The 19694-nt window shown below is 42.6% G+C and overlaps 1 protein-coding gene across 5 annotated transcripts in view; it reads left to right on the forward strand.

Moving 5' to 3' along the window:
- Nucleotides 1-19694, forward strand: part of LOC137521712 (voltage-gated potassium channel KCNC1-like) — a 215176-nt gene that overhangs the window by 116659 nt on the left and 78823 nt on the right. For all 5 annotated transcript variants that reach the window (XR_011022182.1, XR_011022183.1, XM_068241358.1 and 2 more), the window contains exon 2: nt 6595-7528. Coding sequence is in view for 3 of the 5 variants with exons in the window: in XM_068241358.1 (XP_068097459.1) it covers nt 6595-7528 (934 nt within the window). In the remaining 2 variants the exon portion in view is untranslated. The remainder of the gene's footprint in view (nt 1-6594; nt 7529-19694) is intronic.

Genomic DNA, 19694 nt, shown 5'->3' on the forward strand with positions numbered 1-19694 from the left:
AAAAAGCACCAAAAAGTAGGTGAAAAAAACATTATTACAATAATTTTGAGTATTTTTTTGTTTGCTGGTGGTGTAAAAGGCATCTCATTGGCAACGTGTGAACATATCACCTAGGTGTTAAAGTGTACACCCCCCACCCTTCTGGTTGGAGGGCTACAGGTTGGCCTTCCACAGTGTTTACCACAGTGGAGGTCACAAACTTTTTTTCCTCAAGAGAGTGACTGCATCCAGTCCGGACTGGACACCCGAGTGGAGTCGGATCATATATCTCCACCTGCCTCAAGTTGTTGGTTGCCCTTCATGCAACCCACCTTTGTAAATAAACTTTTCTCTTAATTCGATTACCACCTGTTATAACATATTGCGTTATGTGGGTTCCCCTTGTCTCTGTGGGTTCCCCTTGTCTCTGTGTTTTCTTTTGTCAATACATGTACATATCATCTAGGCGATAACTCAGGAGAAAAAGTTAGTTACGTATGGGCCTGCTGTTTAGAATTTCCAGTACAAAATTAGATACTTCCCTAAGAAGAAGGCAGCCTCTGGATCCTAATGAGGCTTCCCTCATTGTCCTATGGTCCCCTGTTGCAGAGTGCGCACCCTCCAAAGGGCTTGTTGGTAATCTGATTGGGCCTGTGCGCCTCTTCAAGCACGAGTGCAGCTGCACCAAGGTGCGCAAGCATGGCCGCACCTGCGCTGTAAGCCGGAGCCGCATTGCATTGCGACTGCATAGTAAGCAGCCGTGCTCACGCACCTGCAACACGACCACACTTGTGCTAGAAGAGGAACGATGCCCTGATCAGCTGGAGGAACTACGACCAGCAACCACCGACTAGAGGACAGCAAGGAAAGTCTCGTTAGGATCCATAGGCTTCCCTCTACTTAGGCAAGTATCTGTTTTTTAAATTATGTTTGGTCTTGGGTTCTCTTCAAAGTGAAGATTAGGGAGCTTAATGATGTCACTATGGAAACCCTGCTATGTGTATATGTGGCCAGTGGAATTCCTGTCAGTTGGTACTAGTACTTTAAAGAGTGAAGACCTAGATCTGCGGCTCCCACATGAAGACTGTGCAATCAAGAAATAATAGCAGGAAAAGATAGGAGACATATAAGAGGGGACCAGCTTCAATTTAAATAACTTCAAAGCCTGCAAGCAAGAAAAGAAGAGAAAAGAAAAAGATAGAAAGAGGGAACTTTGGCAGACATAATAAACTTTATTTTTAAACCTATTGTGAGTGTTTGTATATTAAAAAGTTTGAACATTCAGTGTTGTATTTGTTAGTGGAAATCCTTATATCACTTGTAAATGGGTAAGGGGTCTGGGAAAGATCACTTTACTCTTCTAGAGTTTGTGCTTGCTCCTTGATTTATCTGCTTGCCAAGCATGCCAGTAGTATAAATACCCTCAAACATATTACCAAGCTCTCCACTGGAAAGCCTGAAGAGGTCAGTTCTTATAAACACTGGTCGGATCAGTAGGAAGGGGTCTGCATACTTACTGATACTACTCCTGCGGACAGCCAGGTGGAATGGTAGAGTCCCAGGCTGGTTTTTATCTGGGGTGGGGGGAGTTCAGCATCCTGCTTTTGTTTATTTTATTTATTTTCTGAGAAATAAAAAATAGAATCCGTCCTAAAGCCTTGTACACACACTAGATGGTTCTTGTGCAAGGCCACTAGTTAGGGCCATCTCTGGCAAGAATTTGGGTGTGTACAGTGGCCCCTGTTCCTCCCAGAAATGCATCCCTGAGAGATTCTGACTGGCAGAACATCTCGGTTGAATGCATACTGACCATATTGTCCCGCTCCTTGTTGTTATCCTGCCTGATCCCTGAAGTGTGACACGAATTGTGCAGGTGTACACACCTGATGTGCTAAACTTTTTACTGACCATGGAAACAGAAGTTCAGCACCATGGAAAGCACCTGCTTAACTAACACAAGAGATGAGGAAGTGCATTTCATTACTTGACTGTATCATGGGTTGCACTAATTGCACAATCCGCGCTACTGCAGTGGAGTTAGTACTGTTGATATGCCAACCGCTGTCTGCACATGGCAGTTTTACCGTATTGACCCCTAAGTCTCATAGTTTCACATCTTCCGCTAATGTTGGTGCACTGGCTTTCTTGAAATTGAATGTTATAAAAAGTTACTAGAAAAATAAAAGAATGGTTTGCACAAATAGAGGGGATCAAAAGTAGAGCAAACACTGGATTAGAAACTTCTCCCAAATCAACCCTATTAAAACATAACTTTTATTTAATTAGACCTAAATTGTACTAGACATACTGTATATACACCTATGTTTTGAGAGTCAAAAATTGAAATCTATCTTCACTAATCCATATAAGGTCAGCTATACACGATTCCACCAAATTGATCGATCGATGTAGCCATTTATTTCAATAAAAATGATTTGCTATTTTTTTTCAATCGAGGAAAAAATGATTTTTCTAAACTTTTCAATAAATATCTGTCTGGAGGTGTTAGAAAAATCAGATTGAAAATGAATGTTTTATGCAACGTTATTTACATATTTTAGGCCTTTTTGGAAAAAAAAATTATCATACTTGTATATTGGCGTGATTTTTTAAATGGTAATGGAAATATCCATCAGATTTCTCTGGTCGGAAAACCCCCAAAAAATTTGATAGTGTATGGCCACCTTGAAAAGAACATAAAACCCATTACTTAGATAACAAGCTCCAGCCATAATACATACATCCAATATGGAGGTTTTTTTAAGCGCTTAAGACTATCAATAATCAAAAAAATGAATAAGGCTTTTAAGAGTACTTATATAATACTACTTATTTAAATACTTCTTATAAATTATACAAAAATTAAAAAGGGAATGGTAGAAAGTTTGTGGTTTTAATAACTATTTAGCGGAACAGAACACTGTAAGAGGTTTGTGAAACTTTACAAAACCTAACCACAAAGAGGATGACAAATTTATGCAAGGTTGGGAGGAACATGCACACATTTGAACTGGTGAAATATTTTAGAGAGTAGGAAAAAAGTGTTTTTGGAAAAGGTCAACAAACTATAATTAGCTAGGCAAGGAAATATTTAGACATATGAGAACCATCCTAAGTTGAATTTACTGGTAGATAAATTATAAAGGAAAGTAGCATCACGTACAGAGAATATCAAAATAAAAAAAAAACACAAAAAGTTTGTAAGAGATGCGAATGGAGGACATGTATACACAAACATGTGCCTCTATTTAAAGAGACACTGAAGCGAAAAAAAATTATGATTAAGTTAAGAAACTCCAATTGTTATCTCTATGCAAAAAAGCCAATAATCTCTACGACTTTCAAAGTCGTGGAGAGGGCTGTCTTCTGACTTTTATTATCTCAACTGTAAGTGAACAGTTTTCTTTTTATCTGCTAGAGGAGAGGTCATTAGTTCACAGACTGCTCTGAAAGAATCATTTTGAATGCAGAGTGTTGTGTAATCTGCACATATTATAGAATGATGCAATGTTAGAAAAAACACTATATACCTGAAAATAAAAATATGAGAATATTTTCTTTGCTGCTAATCTAGTAATTATTCATAGTACACAACCAATTCATTATATCATATATTTTTTTTTTTTCGCTTCAGTGTCTCTTTAATTAACTTTTTTCCAGAGATTTCTCACAGGAGATCTTTTTACACTTTATCAATAAAATACCCTTTAAAACACCAGTAAACAAGAAAATATTCAAAATTAGTTTGATATTACTTTTTTAACACATTTTGAAATACAGTTTATAATTGTTAGGTGTTGAAAAGTTATTTTGTAGCTAGGATGCAACCTCTCCTTAGAGAAAACGCAGGGGAGCAGTTGATTGAATGCAGTGTTGCATTGAAAATGCGATTTTCAATTTCGAGAAAATATAAGTTAAAATACATTGTATTTTCGCAATATGGTCAAAGAAAATGAATGTTTCTTTCTGATGTGATAAATCAGTATTTTACAGTGAAAATTCTTGAAAAGCATAAAAATCATAAAGTGTGAAAATTTGCACACAAAAAAAATCACAAATTTATTACAAAGTTATTTTCGATAGCATTATTTTCATGAAAATTAATGAAAAAAGAATGTCGGCATTTTCACTATGAATAAGGCCCCAAGAACAGTTGAGAAAATATCACACGGTGAAGAATCTTCAAGTGTATTAGAGACTGAGGCATAAAGCTGTTATGTTTAATGGGGTTGATTTGGGATTAGTTTCTAATCCAGTGCTTGTATTATAAAATTGCCCTTCCATATTCATGTACAGTAAGCTATGATTTTCTAAAATAGCGGCTGTGACAGTACAGTATGGTGTTTGGTGTACTCGCTGATATATGACCCCAAATTCTGATATTCCTGAATACCTAATTAGTTAAAGATGAAGCCTCTCTTTTTAAAAAAAAAAAAACAACTTAGGACGGATCTACAGCAAGCTGATGTAATATTCAAGCTGGTAACTACAATGGGTGCTGTTTTGCATGTTTACAACATTGTATTTGCATTTGTTTACCGTGAATAATGTCTGTTAAAATCCTTGCAATGTATACCTGACAAGGGATGGTGGGTAAGATGCAAATTGTTGATACAGGATTGTGCAGATCTTGCATGTATATTTATGCAGCTTGAAAATGGACCAATCGAATTCCACCTTGGCAAAAGTTGACTTGGTGCATTTTCAAGCCACATAAATTTGCATGCAAGATCTGCTTAATCCTGTATCAACTCGGAATGTTATGCATCTCGCTGACCATCCCTAATCCTGACTTGTAGAGAACGGCCTTCTCTCTTTACAAACATTGCATTTTAGTTTAAAGTGTTGCTTACAGTGTCCAGTGGAATAAGATGTAATGGGGCCCCAGGTCCGGTAGATTTGGGGCCCCCTTGTGGTCTTTTTTGGTAAACTCAAGTAGAGAGAGGTCAGAGAAGGTGGGTGATGGGCCCCTTGATACCCGCTAGGCTGTAGGCACCTGCCTAGGTTGCCTGTTAGAAAATCCTGCACTGAGTTTAGGATATGATTTTACTTGCCCCTGTGCTGTAGCAGTACTTATTCTTTATATTAGACACTACTTTAAGATACCTACAAAAAAATGTCCCACATTGCCTCCCTGGGGACCCACTGACAACTGAAACATAGGTAGTCCAATTCCTCGATTCATGTCCCGCTAGCCTATGCCGAAGCCTGGCCATTGTTATGTGTGAGTCAGGAGACTTGCCTTTGCTGTGTCATTCAGATCTCCAGAATTAATTTGGAGGCTGTGAAGTGAAGGTTTGTTTCAACAGTCTGTATGACTTTGTATCACTTAGAGCCAGATTTACCAAGGCATCTCCAGTTATGGCCCTTATGGAATTTGTGTAGAGATATCATAAGTGATTGACCATCCTGGACAGAGTTCATTAACTAACCCCACCTGGGATCATTTTCAGGTCAAAGGGAGGGGCGCTGACGAGTATGCAGATTCCTGGTTTTGCTTAGTTGTGTTTTTCTCTTGTATTATGATGTTTAGGACAGTCTAGATGTATTAAAAAAGTAAAAGATTGCTGGATTACTTAGGATATTCCTACTGAGACTAATCGGGGACCACTAGAGATGCTTTAGTTAATCCCACCCTCAAAGTTCACCTGAACTCAATCAAAATGAGCTGGCTATATCTAGGGCATCGCTAGTGTTCCCATAAAAACGTTCACCGCTGAAAGGTACATGCTTTGTCAACCCTGCACAGTCTCTTTCTGCTCCCCCGTGACTGTATGCTGAAGCCAAGAATGGGAGCATCCTATGCACGCAAAGTTACTGATGTTTTTACATGCATGCCTAGAATGCTTCTAGCAATGGCTGCTGTGCACAACCATTTAGGAGCATGATCGAAGAGCTCATATGGAGTGGACAGAGCATGCACCCGACTGCATCCAATCCAATCACAGCTCTGAACCAGAAGCATAGCACCAACCCTGATGGGAGACTGGTGAAGCTGAGGGTTCAAGAAGTTTATGGGGACACTGAAGAAGCTCAAGGTTTGGCCACCTTGTACATTTTTACTGAGCTCAGGTAAGCTTAATGTCAGTGAAGGTTCATTTTGAGCTTCTGCCCTGAGTCTGTACTCCTCCTCTACCTGACATAACCAAGACCCCAAAAACTCACAATTTATAAAAGGCAAACAGTATGCACCCAAAAACCCAGTAGCCAAAGTATTAGTGTCTCCAAAATGACCTTGGAGCTCATGGAAGCAGACATGTTGAATAACCATGTTGGTTAAATAACCTTGCTTTCCCTATCAGTTAGAGGGAGAATTTTTCCACAAGACTATCAAATACGTTAAGTTTTGAACTTTGTGTAGCTCACTCATACAGGAAGGAGAACTTCTCCCTTAATAAACCTCTACAAACATTAATATAATATATTGCAGCATTATACATCACAGAACCTAATCATTAAATGTAATTCAATATCTCCTAGTCAGCATATAACATAGTGGGCCACTTGGAGCCAATTGTAGAAATGACTGATTTGTTTCGTATTATGTACCTTTGTGTATGTTGATGTCTAGTCTGTGTCGTTTGTATAACTGTATTCTCTGTGTTTGTTTGGCAGTATATCGCCTTTGCTTCCCTGTTCTTCATTCTCATCTCCATCACAACGTTTTGCCTTGAGACCCATGAGGCATTCAATTCGATCATCAACAAGACTGAAACCATCACACAAAACAACGTCACCAAGACGGAGATTATACAAGAAGTGGAGACTGAACCTTTTCTCACATATGTAGAAGGCATGTGCGTGATATGGTTCACGCTTGAGTTTTTCATGCGTGTTTTGTTCTGCCCTGATAAGATGGAATTCATTAAGAGCAGCTTGAACATTATAGACTTTGTGGCCATATTACCCTTCTACCTGGAGGTCGGCTTGAGTGGCCTGTCTTCCAAAGCAGCCAAGGATGTCCTCGGTTTCCTTCGAGTTGTCCGATTTGTCAGGATCCTGAGAATCTTTAAGCTCACTCGTCATTTTGTTGGGCTCCGAGTCCTCGGCCACACTCTACGAGCCAGTACAAATGAGTTTCTCCTTCTTATCATATTTTTGGCACTTGGTGTTTTAATCTTTGCCACCATGATATACTATGCGGAAAGGATCGGGGCCGAGCCAGGCGACATCACTGGCGCCAAACACACCAACTTCAAAAACATCCCCATAGGGTTTTGGTGGGCTGTGGTAACAATGACAACTTTGGGGTATGGGGACATGTATCCAGTGACCTGGTCGGGCATGTTGGTGGGGGCCCTGTGTGCGTTGGCAGGTGTGCTAACAATTGCTATGCCAGTCCCTGTCATTGTCAACAATTTTGGAATGTACTACTCCCTAGCTATGGCTAAGCAGAAGCTACCAAAGAAAAAGAACAAACATATTCCACGGGCACCTCAACCTGGATCCCCCAATTACTGTAAACCTGACATGCAGTCTCCCCATAGAAGTGCTCAAGGAGATGCCTGTCCTTTAGCTCAGGAGGAAATCATTGAGATCAACAGAGCAGGTAAGAATGGCTGAAAGAATGGATGAAGATACAAAGTAACAAATGCTACAGCTGGATTGTGCATGTGCCGCTAGTCACAGTTGTACAGGTTGGTAATTCTTATCTCAGTGGATGATAGTGGGTGATATAACCCACTGGCATCTTTAGTCTTCTGACCATTTAAGCATTGAGATTTCTAAAATCTCAGCCTTCCTCTGTTGCTGTGATCATTATGCTGCCAAGTAAGAACGCATGACTCCAAAAAATGTGTTAGTGAGAAGGTGACAACTTCATGATGACGGTGCCATATTTGTTGGTTTTTTGACCACCAAGCCTATCTATACACGAAGTAAAAAAAACAAAGAGAATGACTAGTGCTTTTTCTGTAGGTAGGATAGGTGAGGCCTTACCTTCAGGTGGCCATTTCCCACTGCATCAGCTCTTTCTATTTCCAGCAATTCTAGCTACCTTTTAGGAAAGATGGACAACCCGTGCAACAGTATGCCAGTGTCAGCAAGTGTAGGTGCATGGAAATACGCAGAGCTGATCTGGTCCTGGCAGCAATGAGTGATGGCCACCAGCTTGGAAAGATAAGGCTTCACCAGGCCTGCTTGCAGAAAGAGTAGCAAGGGGCAGTAAGAGTTACAGGACAGTGCTGAGGTAGTCAGTACTAGTTCTGCCCTTTAGATGGGATTTGAAGTGAATTTTCATTCCCACAATAATCTAAAACCAATTCTGAAAGACAAGAACTTCTTATACTGTGGCTGCACTTCGCATTTCCAATAAATCTGTTGTTGCCTATTAGATACAAAGATATTCTAATAAGCAAGGACTGAGCTCGGCAAAACTCTCTACATCTGCATTGAACTGAGCAAATATTTGTTCTGTGCCACTTTATCAAATCTGATGAAGTGAAGCAAAGAAAAGTGTTTGTTCAGTTTACTATAGCTATGTAGAATTTCATCCAGCTCTGTTTCTTCTTATCAGCATGTCATGTCAGTGTACCTAGACAGCCCCTGAATTAAGTTTCAGAAGGGGACGGGTGTACTTTAAACTGAAGCTCCAAACAAGCTGAATGCTTCAAGCAAAATTCCAAGCCAAACTTTTCTTCAGCTTGCACAGAGTCCCGAGAGGTTATAACATCTATCGCATGTTTATTGCTGTCTTGTGCTTATTGCTATAAGTTAGATTTTTATCTACTTCCTGTTTTTGTTACTGGTAAAAAGAACAGTTCTTAATAATGCCCTCCAGTTTCAGCTGTTGTAGCCATAATGGTAAGGCGTATGTTGTTTTATCTCATGCTTTTATGATTTTCAGAATAATCAGTAAGATCTTATCTCATAAATAGCTATAGAGGCCTGTAGACCCATTGCTGTGACTGTGCTCTCCTCTGAAAGTCATATGGCAGGGGACTGTAGTCTCACTCCGCCCACCTGTGTATCAAGTCTAAACATGCATCTTGGTTGCTCCCAATAGTGCCAGCCCAGTGGTCATTGGCTACTCGGTAGTGCAGCTGTTAAAAAGGACTTTGTGACTTTAGCTTCCACCTGAGATATTTCCATGTATTGACATTTATTTACCTTAAAATAGATTGGCTTGCATGGAGATTGTAGAAGCTTGAAAGTGGGCTAATCCATAACAGCATTTCATACATTTGATTAGTTCAAATCCAAGCTGCATACAATTAATATTACATTTGCACGGAAGCCAGAATTATTAGGCTCTCATTGGCCTGCTCTAGTCCTAGTAGTTAAAGCAGGATTGTCAGCCATAAAATCAAATTCCATTTACCCACTGCTCTGTGTTTATTATGCAGTCTACAACCTGACCCTGCAGTAAAAGCATTCCGATATAATCATAAATGTTTCTGCTGTAATAAATCTTAACTCAGTCAGCCTGGCTCTATTTGGTACATTGTAGAGGAGAGTGAAGCTTGTCATCTCCCCTCCTGCACCCCTGCTCCTCGCTGATTGACTGAGTGCAGTTCAGTGTGACATGAGGCTGAGAAGGGAAATACACCTTATCCCTCTGCAGAAGCTGTTAAAATGTGATCTATACCATGCTTATATGTGTCTACAAAGCACGTTAGATATGACTAGGAGTAAAAAGAGTAAGGGGAGGAAATAACATCAGCATTGGCTTCAGTCAGAGGCAGTAAAGATGGAAAATGCCCGAAACTGTTTTCTCTTCAATTACTTTATAAAATTTACTGAAATCAAAACGTGGACAGGATACATATGTTATATAAGAAGAACAAGTATTTATGAACTTATATATGTGTTTTTTCCTGGGATAGTATGACTGTCCCTTCTGCTTTAAGGTACCCCTGTAATTTTACATACATGCTTGAGTAGTCATTTCTGTTATTCAGGAAACGTTACGTGTGTGTGTGTGTGTGTGTGTGTGTGTGTGTGTGTGTGTGTGTGTGTGTGTGTGTGTGTGTGTGTGTGTGTGTGTGTGTGTGTGTGTGTGTGTGTGTGTGTCTCCACTCATCTTTCCAACTCACTGTATCATTCATGATGACATATGGCCACTTGGTGATAAACACACTCTGGGCTCTATTCATAAAAAAGATGTGGCGAAAAAACTCCTGGAGGTAAAATACCGCAGCGGTATTTTACACTTCTGGGTGGTCATTCAAAGAAATCTTGAAAGCTGCTATGCAAGAGCGGAGATCTCCCGCTGAAAGCTGGCGGTAAGCTGTCGGAAGGCATGCGGAAACACTTCAGCCGGCAGAGTCCCTCCGTGCACTGCTCTCTCTGGGAGGTCTGTCCCATTCACTTGTATGTAATCCGCAAAATCAGAGGAAGCGGTATTTCCCGTCCACATACCGCTTCCTCTAAACTTTATGAATGGCCATTTTGTTACTTTTTTCTAGATAAATCTAGAAAAACACTGGAGAAGGCGGAAATTTCTCGCTCTGCTGGGGGATTGTAGATTTTCATGCGGGAACAGCTTTTTTGAATGCCCACTTTGCTAAATGGTCGGGAAAGTCCGCTGTTTTGAGCGGAAAAACTTGCGGGAAGGTTTTATGAATAGAGCCCTTAGGGTATCATTTGGAAACAGGCTTCTTCTCTATTTTGTCATTGGCCTCAATTCACAATGCTTATCTCCTGTCTTTAATAATGTTTCTAGAGTGATCACCATGGTGATGAGGCATGTAGTATTCAGGAAACATTTTACCTCAGGCAAACCTAAAGTTAACTCTTCTGTCTTTAAGTTAAGGTGAGATCTCTAAAGTTAACTCTTCAATCCTTAAAATAACTCCAGAATTCTAAAGTTAGACAGGCTGTTAATTAACTGCATGTGGAAATAACTACAGAGGAGGTAACTTAACTTAAAGTGAACCTCCAGACTAAAAGTCTACTCAGCAGCACTGAAAAGGCTTGGTGTTTCTTTAACAGTTTAACAGCATCAGAACTTTGTTTTTCTTAACTAAGCCTTATTTTTAGCTTCACAAAACCTAAGCTCCGCCCGATCAAAGAAAACTGCCAGGGCATTTTTCTCCTGATGCTGTGCAAAGCATGATGGGATTTCCTATGTTGTTATTCACATTGCCTAGCAACTGGGAAGGGTGATGAGCACACAGAACAGTTGGAACTGTGTCTCATGCTCCCTGTCACCTCCTTTCAACCAAAAATATCAGTGCCCTCATGAAATCATAAACATTTGCCTGTTCTTTTAAAACAAGGTGGGTAAGAGATTATATTACCTATCTATTTAATATTAACATAACATTGAATTATCATAACTAATGTAACTTAATGACAGTATGTTTGTTTAGGCTGAAGTTCCTCTTTAAGGACTGAAGTGATAAGATAACTCTCTCACTGTGAAAACTTTACCTTAATAAGGCAAGAACGATGTGTGGAGGATAGTTTTCTCTTGCCTTATTATCTCCAGCATGATCTTAGTCAATTGAGGCCATTGTTTCAAACTACAAACTACTCAAACTACTAATACTAGCCTAAAGGTGGCCATACATTCATCGATTTTCTCTTTCCATTCCTTGCAGATTCGATTGATCTGCTGGGAATCGATTCCCCAAAATGACAGATCGATTGATGTTTGATTGATTTTGACTAAAAATCGATTGAAGGTATTGATAGGACAGGATAGGACAGGATGGAAGATTTAAAACAAGCAGGGGCGGGGCAAGAGCATTGGCAGGTCGATGGCCTATAGCTTTACACTGCATTGAACACTGCAACTCAGCAGTCCGATCGATTTTCAATAGATTCCGTGCTGTAATCTATTGGAAATTGATGTGCAGTGTATGGTGGGAATGGATTCCTTCAAAATCAAATATTTTCCGAAAGCAATCAATTGTTTTGGAACATTGGGTGGAAATCTATGAGTGTATGGCCAGCTTAACAAACTTGATAGGTGGAAGATAGAAAAAAATATTTCTTTACACAGCAGAAAAAAAAAACACAATCAAACTTTAACCACTTGTACTTGAGAAAGAATGGAATGCTTTTTTTAAGTAGGCAGGACATCAAAGGACATGTGTATTGTCTCAATTGTTTGCATAGTGTAATGGTTAAGGGCTCTGCCTCCAACACAGCTCTTCCCGTTCAGTAATCCAGCACCTATTCAGTAAAGAGTCCTTGGGCTAGACTCCCTAACACTGCTACTGCCTGCTGAGTGCGCCCTAGTGGCTTTAGCTCAAGTGCTTTAAGCCCTCCAGGAGCAAAGCGCAATATAAATGTTATTTGTCTTGTCTTGTTTTCATTTCATTAATTGTGTACAAGAAGGTTCAAGGGTCATAAAAAGCAAACCTAAACTGAAAAATAAAAGTCAAAATAAACATACACAAGTCATACTTACCTCCCACATTGTCTACTCATGAATCTCTTTCTACCCTCCCGCATCCTGTTTGTCCACTGTGATCAATGGAATTCTCGGTTCTCCATTTTAAAAAATGGAGATAACCCCCTAACAGCTTCTGGTTCTGCGCTCCATTAACCTGTAATACCGTCCGCTTGAGCCATAGGGAAACCTGTACATCACCTTGCACATCAGTTGTCCTTTCAGTTATAACTGACAGTAACTGATAAAGTGAAAAAAGGCGCCCACTAATGATTTAATCTTTTTTGTCCAATCTTAGCATTTCTGTGTATCTGTGTATTACCATCTCTGGCATGATTTAAATTGGAATTTGGTAATATGCCAGATACACAGTTGCATTTTACATGTATAATTTCTTTTTTTACAAATAACAAAGTTGCTATCATCACAGTTGTACTTGTACACAAGTTTCCCAGAAAGCCGCATACTATATTTACAGAGCCTTCTGATTATTGTTCATAATAGTGATCATTTTTAGTGAAACTGCACAGGGATTGACCAATGGCTGTACACACTTTAATAAGCAGAAATTCCTGAAAATATATCTGGGCAGAATGAGAACACTGTCCACACATAAAAGCTGGAGAGTTTGCAGTGCACCCTACGGTTCAGTTCACACTGCCCTAAAAAGCATTCTGTTTAGTGGTAGGAAACTGAACGGATCCCAACGGATGTGAATGGATCCTACAACGGATGCAAACAGAAATACATTAAAATATAACTTTTAATCGATTCAAATTAAAATTGCTGTGGCTACTGATGTGCCTGTAATGATTGAAATACTATTAATGAGTAGGGACACAGGTAAGTACCATATGTCTGATTGCAATTTGAGCTCACAGGATCAGCCCCTAACTGCTTACAAATGATACTGATTGTCTTACATATAAGAAAGACCCCCACCACCAAAGCCCCTACATGTTTTACCACCTCAGTAGGGGGCTTCGTCAGGGGAAAAAAGTGCTTAGTTATAAGGTGCCAGCGCTCAGTGCAAAGAGTACTTTAGATATACATTTCAAGTAAGAATAGAACAAAAATAGCCTTGCGGCTCAATCAGACATGTAGGGTTGGTGGTGAGGGTCTTTCTTATATGTAAGTCAATCAGTGAGGAGTAAGCAGTGAGGGGCTGATCCTGTGAGCTTAAAATGCAATATAAGCTTGTGGATCAAGCATACTTACCTGGGACTCTACTCCTTGATAGCAGGTGTGTTTTTAGGCATTGGCATTAAAGGCCACTGCCTGAAGTGCAATCGGTCCTGGTGGTGCGCCATGCCCTGATCAAGCCCCACCCCTAAACTAGACCCCACCTCCCAGATTAAGTCACGCCCCCATGGGTGTTTGTACCTCCTTCTGTCCCCTTGTGCCTCCTTCTGTTTCCTTGTGCCACCTCTGCCCACCATGTGTCCCTCTGTACCCCTGTACCTCCTTCTGACACAGGACCTCTTGCCTGGAGTGACGAAAAAGGCTAGAAATGCCCCTGCTTGATAGTATTTCAATCATTATAGGAATATCAGTAGCCACAACGATTTGAATTTGAATGGATTAAAAGATTAGATTTTATAAATCTATTTATCTCCTCCTTAAGGTTATATCAAATGTGTTAATAGTTTATCTCAGATTTTGTGTATTGGTATCACACATCACACATATAAACTGAACATTGAAAGTTGTTGTGCATTATGTTCACCAGCTAGGTAGGTAACGTGAAAATTGCTACGGTAAAGCACGCTGCGCAAGTACTGAAGCGCTTGTTACCCTAGCAATACTCGCTGGAGGGCCCAGCATATGTAAATTAAAGCATAATCAGATTCTATAAATGTTATTAAATGTCCCTGCCTTGCTGTGCTCTCCCCCACTGCTTAAAGGGTACCTGAAGTGACCTCTAACATAATGAGTTAAACATGTGTATGTAAAGTCATACACATGCTAGTAGATTCTTGACAGAGGTGACGCCAGCTGGCCACCCTGGCTGAAAACCCATTTAGCCTGCTTCAAGGCTTTAGGTTTACTATTCTTTATATTTATTGTTTTTATAACGCGCCAACATATTACACAGTGCTGGACAACAAGTAGGGATACATACAATGTTAGCATGGGGTGTCAGACAGAGAGGAAGCACAAGGTTATACAACATAGCTTAAGGTTATACATGCAAACATGGTAGAAGATGCATGATCATGCGATTTTACAGAGACCTAGCAAATCAAGTTGGTGTTAGTCTATGGGAAGGGCGTCATTGGTGGGGTTGCAAGATGAGGAAGGACACACTAAGAGGAGAGGTCTGCCAAAGGTCTACAATCTTAAGGGGAGGGACACACTAGGTAGGGTTGGTGACTAAGTGCCCAGCTGAGAGAGTTAAGGTGTGTTATGAGGGCTTACTTAAAGGTCTTGAAAGAAGGGGCAAGTCTGAGTGGGGTAGGAGAGAGTTCTATAGGGTGAGGGTGGCTCTTGAGAAGTCCTGGAAGTCCTGTAGTTGTGCATGGGAGTGAGAAATTCATGGTGCAGTCAGGCGGAGGTCATTGGAGGACCAGAAGGGGTGGGCAGGTATATATCTGTGAAGGAGCTCAGAGAAGTAGGTTGGGCACTATGGGCAGGTCTTTTGCACAGATTTGTGGCCAGACACCGAATCTTGAAACTGGTCCTGAACAAAGTTAGCACTGCAGATGTTTAAAGAGACACAGAAGTCTCGTTTTTTACCTTATTTTCTTATTCATCCTTCTTCAGCAGTGAATTCTAAGCTGAATCACCGCATCCCCACAGCAGAATGAGTTATTTATAGCCCTGAAAATGCCCTGCAAACTTCCAGGGCTCATATCATTGTGCTTCCTGGTAGAGGCAGCGCTTTGCGCAGTAGCTCTGCCTCTACTCCAGTCAATCTCAGCCGATCTCTGCCTCTTCCCACCCCTTCTTTCACTGAGAGGGGCGGGGAGAGGTGGAGATTGACTGGAGTAAAGGCAGAGCTACAGCGCAAACCTCTGCCTCTACCAGGCAGCAAAATATACGACTTCGGTCAATTTAATGGCTACAAATAACTCATTCTGCAGGGGAGGATGTGGCGATTCAGCTTAGAATTTACTGCTGAAGAAGGATGAATAAGAAAATAAGGTAAATAACAAGACTTCAGTGTCTCTCTAAAGATAGCTTTGCCCAACACTCATTCAAAAGCTTTGAGTGTGCAGAAGTTTGTGGATTCCAGGGGACAACCAAAGGTGATCATTAAACATTTGCCGTACATTGCTTGGATTTGGTAATACGGTAGAAGGCTTTTGCAAGTTCATATATTCTTTATGGTCTCACATCTGAGTCAAGTAAAGACGTGTTGCCGCCAGAGCCCTATCTGCAGTAATTTACTGGAACTCTAAGTATCATGTGCATTTTAATATACAGTTATGCAACTGGCTTCATTAGTGAGTTTAACCTGATGAAATATTTACAACCATGAAAGAGCTATATTAATGCATTAATTCCATAATAATTAGGCAGCTCTGGCCAGAAGGAATAATGTCTCTTCAGAGCCATTATGTAATTTTTCCTTCATTTTATTTTGGTAAACTCAGCAACCTCTCATCACAGTGATAATGCGTACAGAGGAAATAAGTGAGAATATGTTTGTGTCCATATTTTAAAGAACTACTCTAGCCAAAGAGCAAAACATACAATGAACATTAAAAGTGATCCTATTTGTTCAGATCTCATGACCGTTTAAAGGCATAGGCAAACTAGGCACGGTTTAACAAAGACATGTTTTACTTTAAAGGTTATTATGCTGTTGCACAATTGGGGACGCCCAGGTTCAGATAAAGAGAGTCCCCTTTGTTAATCAGCTGTCATGAGCCTGAACGGAGAAACTGGGATTGATTGCAGTTTGCAGCAACACAGACACTGAGACAGGAATAAACTATGCAGGAAGGTTTATTTACAATCGTGCATACAGTATTATGCAATATCAATGCAGCAGCACACATAACACTATGTACAGCAGTCAGAGAATATGGTGGCAAATATATACAAGAACGCAACCACCACATACATACACACCATACAATCAAGGCAAGATGCAAAAACCCCAATCCCTATCTATCTATCTACCTAAATATATACAGGATATATATATATATACACACAGATACACCGGACAAAGATATACAATATATACACCAAACGCAGTACAAGAAGGCAGGCACAAAATCACAGTCAGGACAAAGCATAGGTCGGCAACAATCGAGCAATCACGGTACACAAGGAGCAGGCAGTAAACGAGGTCAGACAGAATCTAGGTTCAGAAACAGGATAACAGATACAGGATACCAGAGAACCAGGGTTGTCCAGATACTCCAGCTAGCGAGCACAAAGTTCTGGCAAAGGTTGCTCCTTGCAGGGCTCTTAAATAAGGAGGACACACCTGCAGCATGATTGACAAGCAAAGTCCATAGAGAGCAACCCTTGCAGTGGCAGAGCTGTCTCCAGCCAGCATAGAGCCACCCAGTGGTGGAACAAGGAAAGTTCAGGTCCTGCAAAGTCTCTAGAGCCATCTGCTGGTGGAATAAAGGAAGTTCAGAGTTCAACACAATGCTGCCACCAGCAGGCAGGAAGTGGCATGACCATATTCCTAAAATAACCCCCCCCTTAAGGAGCGGCCTCAGGACGCTCCAACAAGACCATATACCACTACCGCCAGGATCCCAAGAGGCGGCAGAAAGGAAATCATACAGGAAGGTTGACAATTTCTGCCAACACTGGGTGGGCAGGGAGGGAAACAGAAAATTTAATTTTTCACTTTGTATCTCAGGATGCTGAATTAAGAACTGGAGATAAAAGACATCAAGAAGAACACCAGGCTGGTAGGCATCAGACAGCATGGTAAACTGGCATATATCAGACAAAGCACCAGGCAGAGCAGTGGCCTGGTAAACATCAGGTAGGAAAGTGCCCTGCCAGGCAATAGGCAGGTCCTCACTCAAGCACATATCAGGCTGGTAGACCTTAGGCATGGCAGTGAAGTGGCAAGCATTAGCCGTAGACTGGGTGCCATCAAGAGGAAGAGCAGGTTCAGGAGGTAGCTTGGCAGTGGACTGGCAGACATCAGGCTGGAAAGAATACAGGAAACCATCAATCAGGGCAATGGACAGGAAACCATCTGGAGGAAGATCAGCAACAGATTGAGGTAACTGGACAGCAGCAGCAGTAGGAGTTGGTAGTGGCTGGACCAACACAGCAGCAGGAGTCTGTAATGGCTGGACCACAACAGCAGCAGCAGGAAGAGTCTGTGGTGGCTGAGCAGCAGTAATCTGTGGTGGCTGAGCAGCAGCAATCGCAGTAATCTGTGGTGGCTGAGCAGCAGCAATCGCAGTAATCTGTGGTGGCTGAGCAGCAGCAATCGCAGTAATCTGTGGTGGCTGAGCAGCAGCAGGAGTCTGTGGTGGCTGAGCAGCAGCAGGAGTCTGTGGTGGCTGAGCAGCAGCAGGAGTCTGTGGTGGCTGAGCAGCAGCAGGAGCAGGAGTCTGTGGTGGCTGAGCAGCAGCAGGAGCAGGAGTCTGTGGTGGCTGAGCAGCAGCAGGAGCAGGAGTCTGTGGTGGCTGAGCAGCAGCAGGAGCAGGAGTCTGTGGTGGCTGAGCAGCAGCAGGAGCAGGAACTGCAGACTTGGAGGCAACAGGAGCAGGAACTGCAGACTTGGAGGCAACAGGAGCAGGAACTGCAGACTTGGAGGCAACAGGAGAGTCGCCAGACTTGGAAGCAACAGCAGAGTCGCTAGACTTGGAAGCAACAGCAGAGTCGCCAGACTTGGAAGCAACAGCAGAGTCGCCAGACTTGGAAGCTACAGCAGAGTCGCCAGACTTGGAAGCAACAGCAGAGTCGCCAGACTTGGAAGCAACAGCAGAGTCGCCAGACTTGGAAGCAACAGCAGAGTCGCCAGACTTGGAAGCAACAGCAGAGTCGCCAGACTTGGAAGCAACAGCAGAGTCGCCAGACTTGGAAGCAACAGCAGAGGTCTGTGACATCTGAGCAGTAAACTGGAAAACTTCAGGTAGTGCTGCAGGCATACTAGCAACAGACTGAATAGTCTCAGACAAGGTAGCAACAGGCTGGATGGTAAACTGGGTGCCCTCAAGTAGTCCAGCAGGCCAGGCACTACCAGGAGAAGCAAGAACAGTAGCAGGCCGGGCACCATCAGGAACATCAGCAACAAAAGTCTGTGAAGGCTGGGCAGCAGCTTGCATAACCTCTTGGATCTGGGCCGTTGGCTGAGCGCTTGGCTGGGCCGTTGGCTGAGCGCTTGGCTGGGCCGTTGGCTGAGCGCTTGGCTGGGCCGTTGGCTGAGCGCTTGGCTGGGCCGTTGGCTGAGCGCTTGGCTGGGCCGTTGGCTGAGCGCTTGGCTGGGCCGTTGGCTGAGCGCTTGGCTGGACCGTTGGCTGAGCGCTTGGCTGGACCGTTGGCTGAGCGCTTGGCTGGACCGTTGGCTGAGCGCTTGGCTGGACCGTTGGCTGAGCGCTTGGCTGGACCGTTGGCTGAGCACTTGGCTGGACTGTTGGCTGAGATCCCAATACAGTCTGTGCGGACAAGGAGCAAAGTTCTGCAGGCAAGGAGCAAAGTTCTGCAGGCAAGGAGCAAAGTTCTGCAGGCAAGGAGCAAAGTTCTGCAGGAAAGGAGCAAAGTTCTGCAGGCAAGGAGCAAAGTTCTGCAGGCAAGGAGCAAAGTTCTGCAGGCAAGGAGCAAAGTTCTGCAGGAAAGGAGCAAAGTTCTGCAGGCAAGGAGCAAAGTTCTGCAGGAAAGGAGCAAAGTTCTGCAGGAAAGGAGCAAAGTTCTGCAGGAAAGGAGCAAAGTTCTGCGGGCTGGATGCAACACTCTGCGGGCTGGATGCAACACTCTGCGGGCTGGATGCAACACTCTGCGGGCTGGATGCAACACTCTGCGGGCTGGATGCAACACTCTGCGGGCTGGATGCAACACTCTGCGGGCTGGATGCAACACTCTGCGGGCTGGATGCAACACTCTGCGGGCTGGATGCAACACTCTGCGGGCTGGATGCAACACTCTGCGGGCTGGATGCAACACTCTGCGGGCTGGATGCAACACTCTGCGGGCTGGATGCAACACTCTGCGGGCTGGATGCAACACTCTGCGGGCTGGATTGCAGGACTGGATACTGCAGGATGAACATGCTGGGGCTCTGCAGGCCTGTCGGGCTGACCCATAGTCAGCAAATCTAGTCCATGAAAAAGTCCACAAAGAAAGGCGAGGAACTGCTCAGGACTGACTGGAGATTGCTGAGGACAAAAATCAACTGGAGTCTGTATGGAGCTGCATGGAGTCTGCACCGACTTGGATGGAGTCTGCA

Source organism: Hyperolius riggenbachi, chromosome 6, assembly GCF_040937935.1.
Source record: "Hyperolius riggenbachi isolate aHypRig1 chromosome 6, aHypRig1.pri, whole genome shotgun sequence".
NCBI lineage: Eukaryota > Metazoa > Chordata > Amphibia > Anura > Hyperoliidae > Hyperolius > Hyperolius riggenbachi.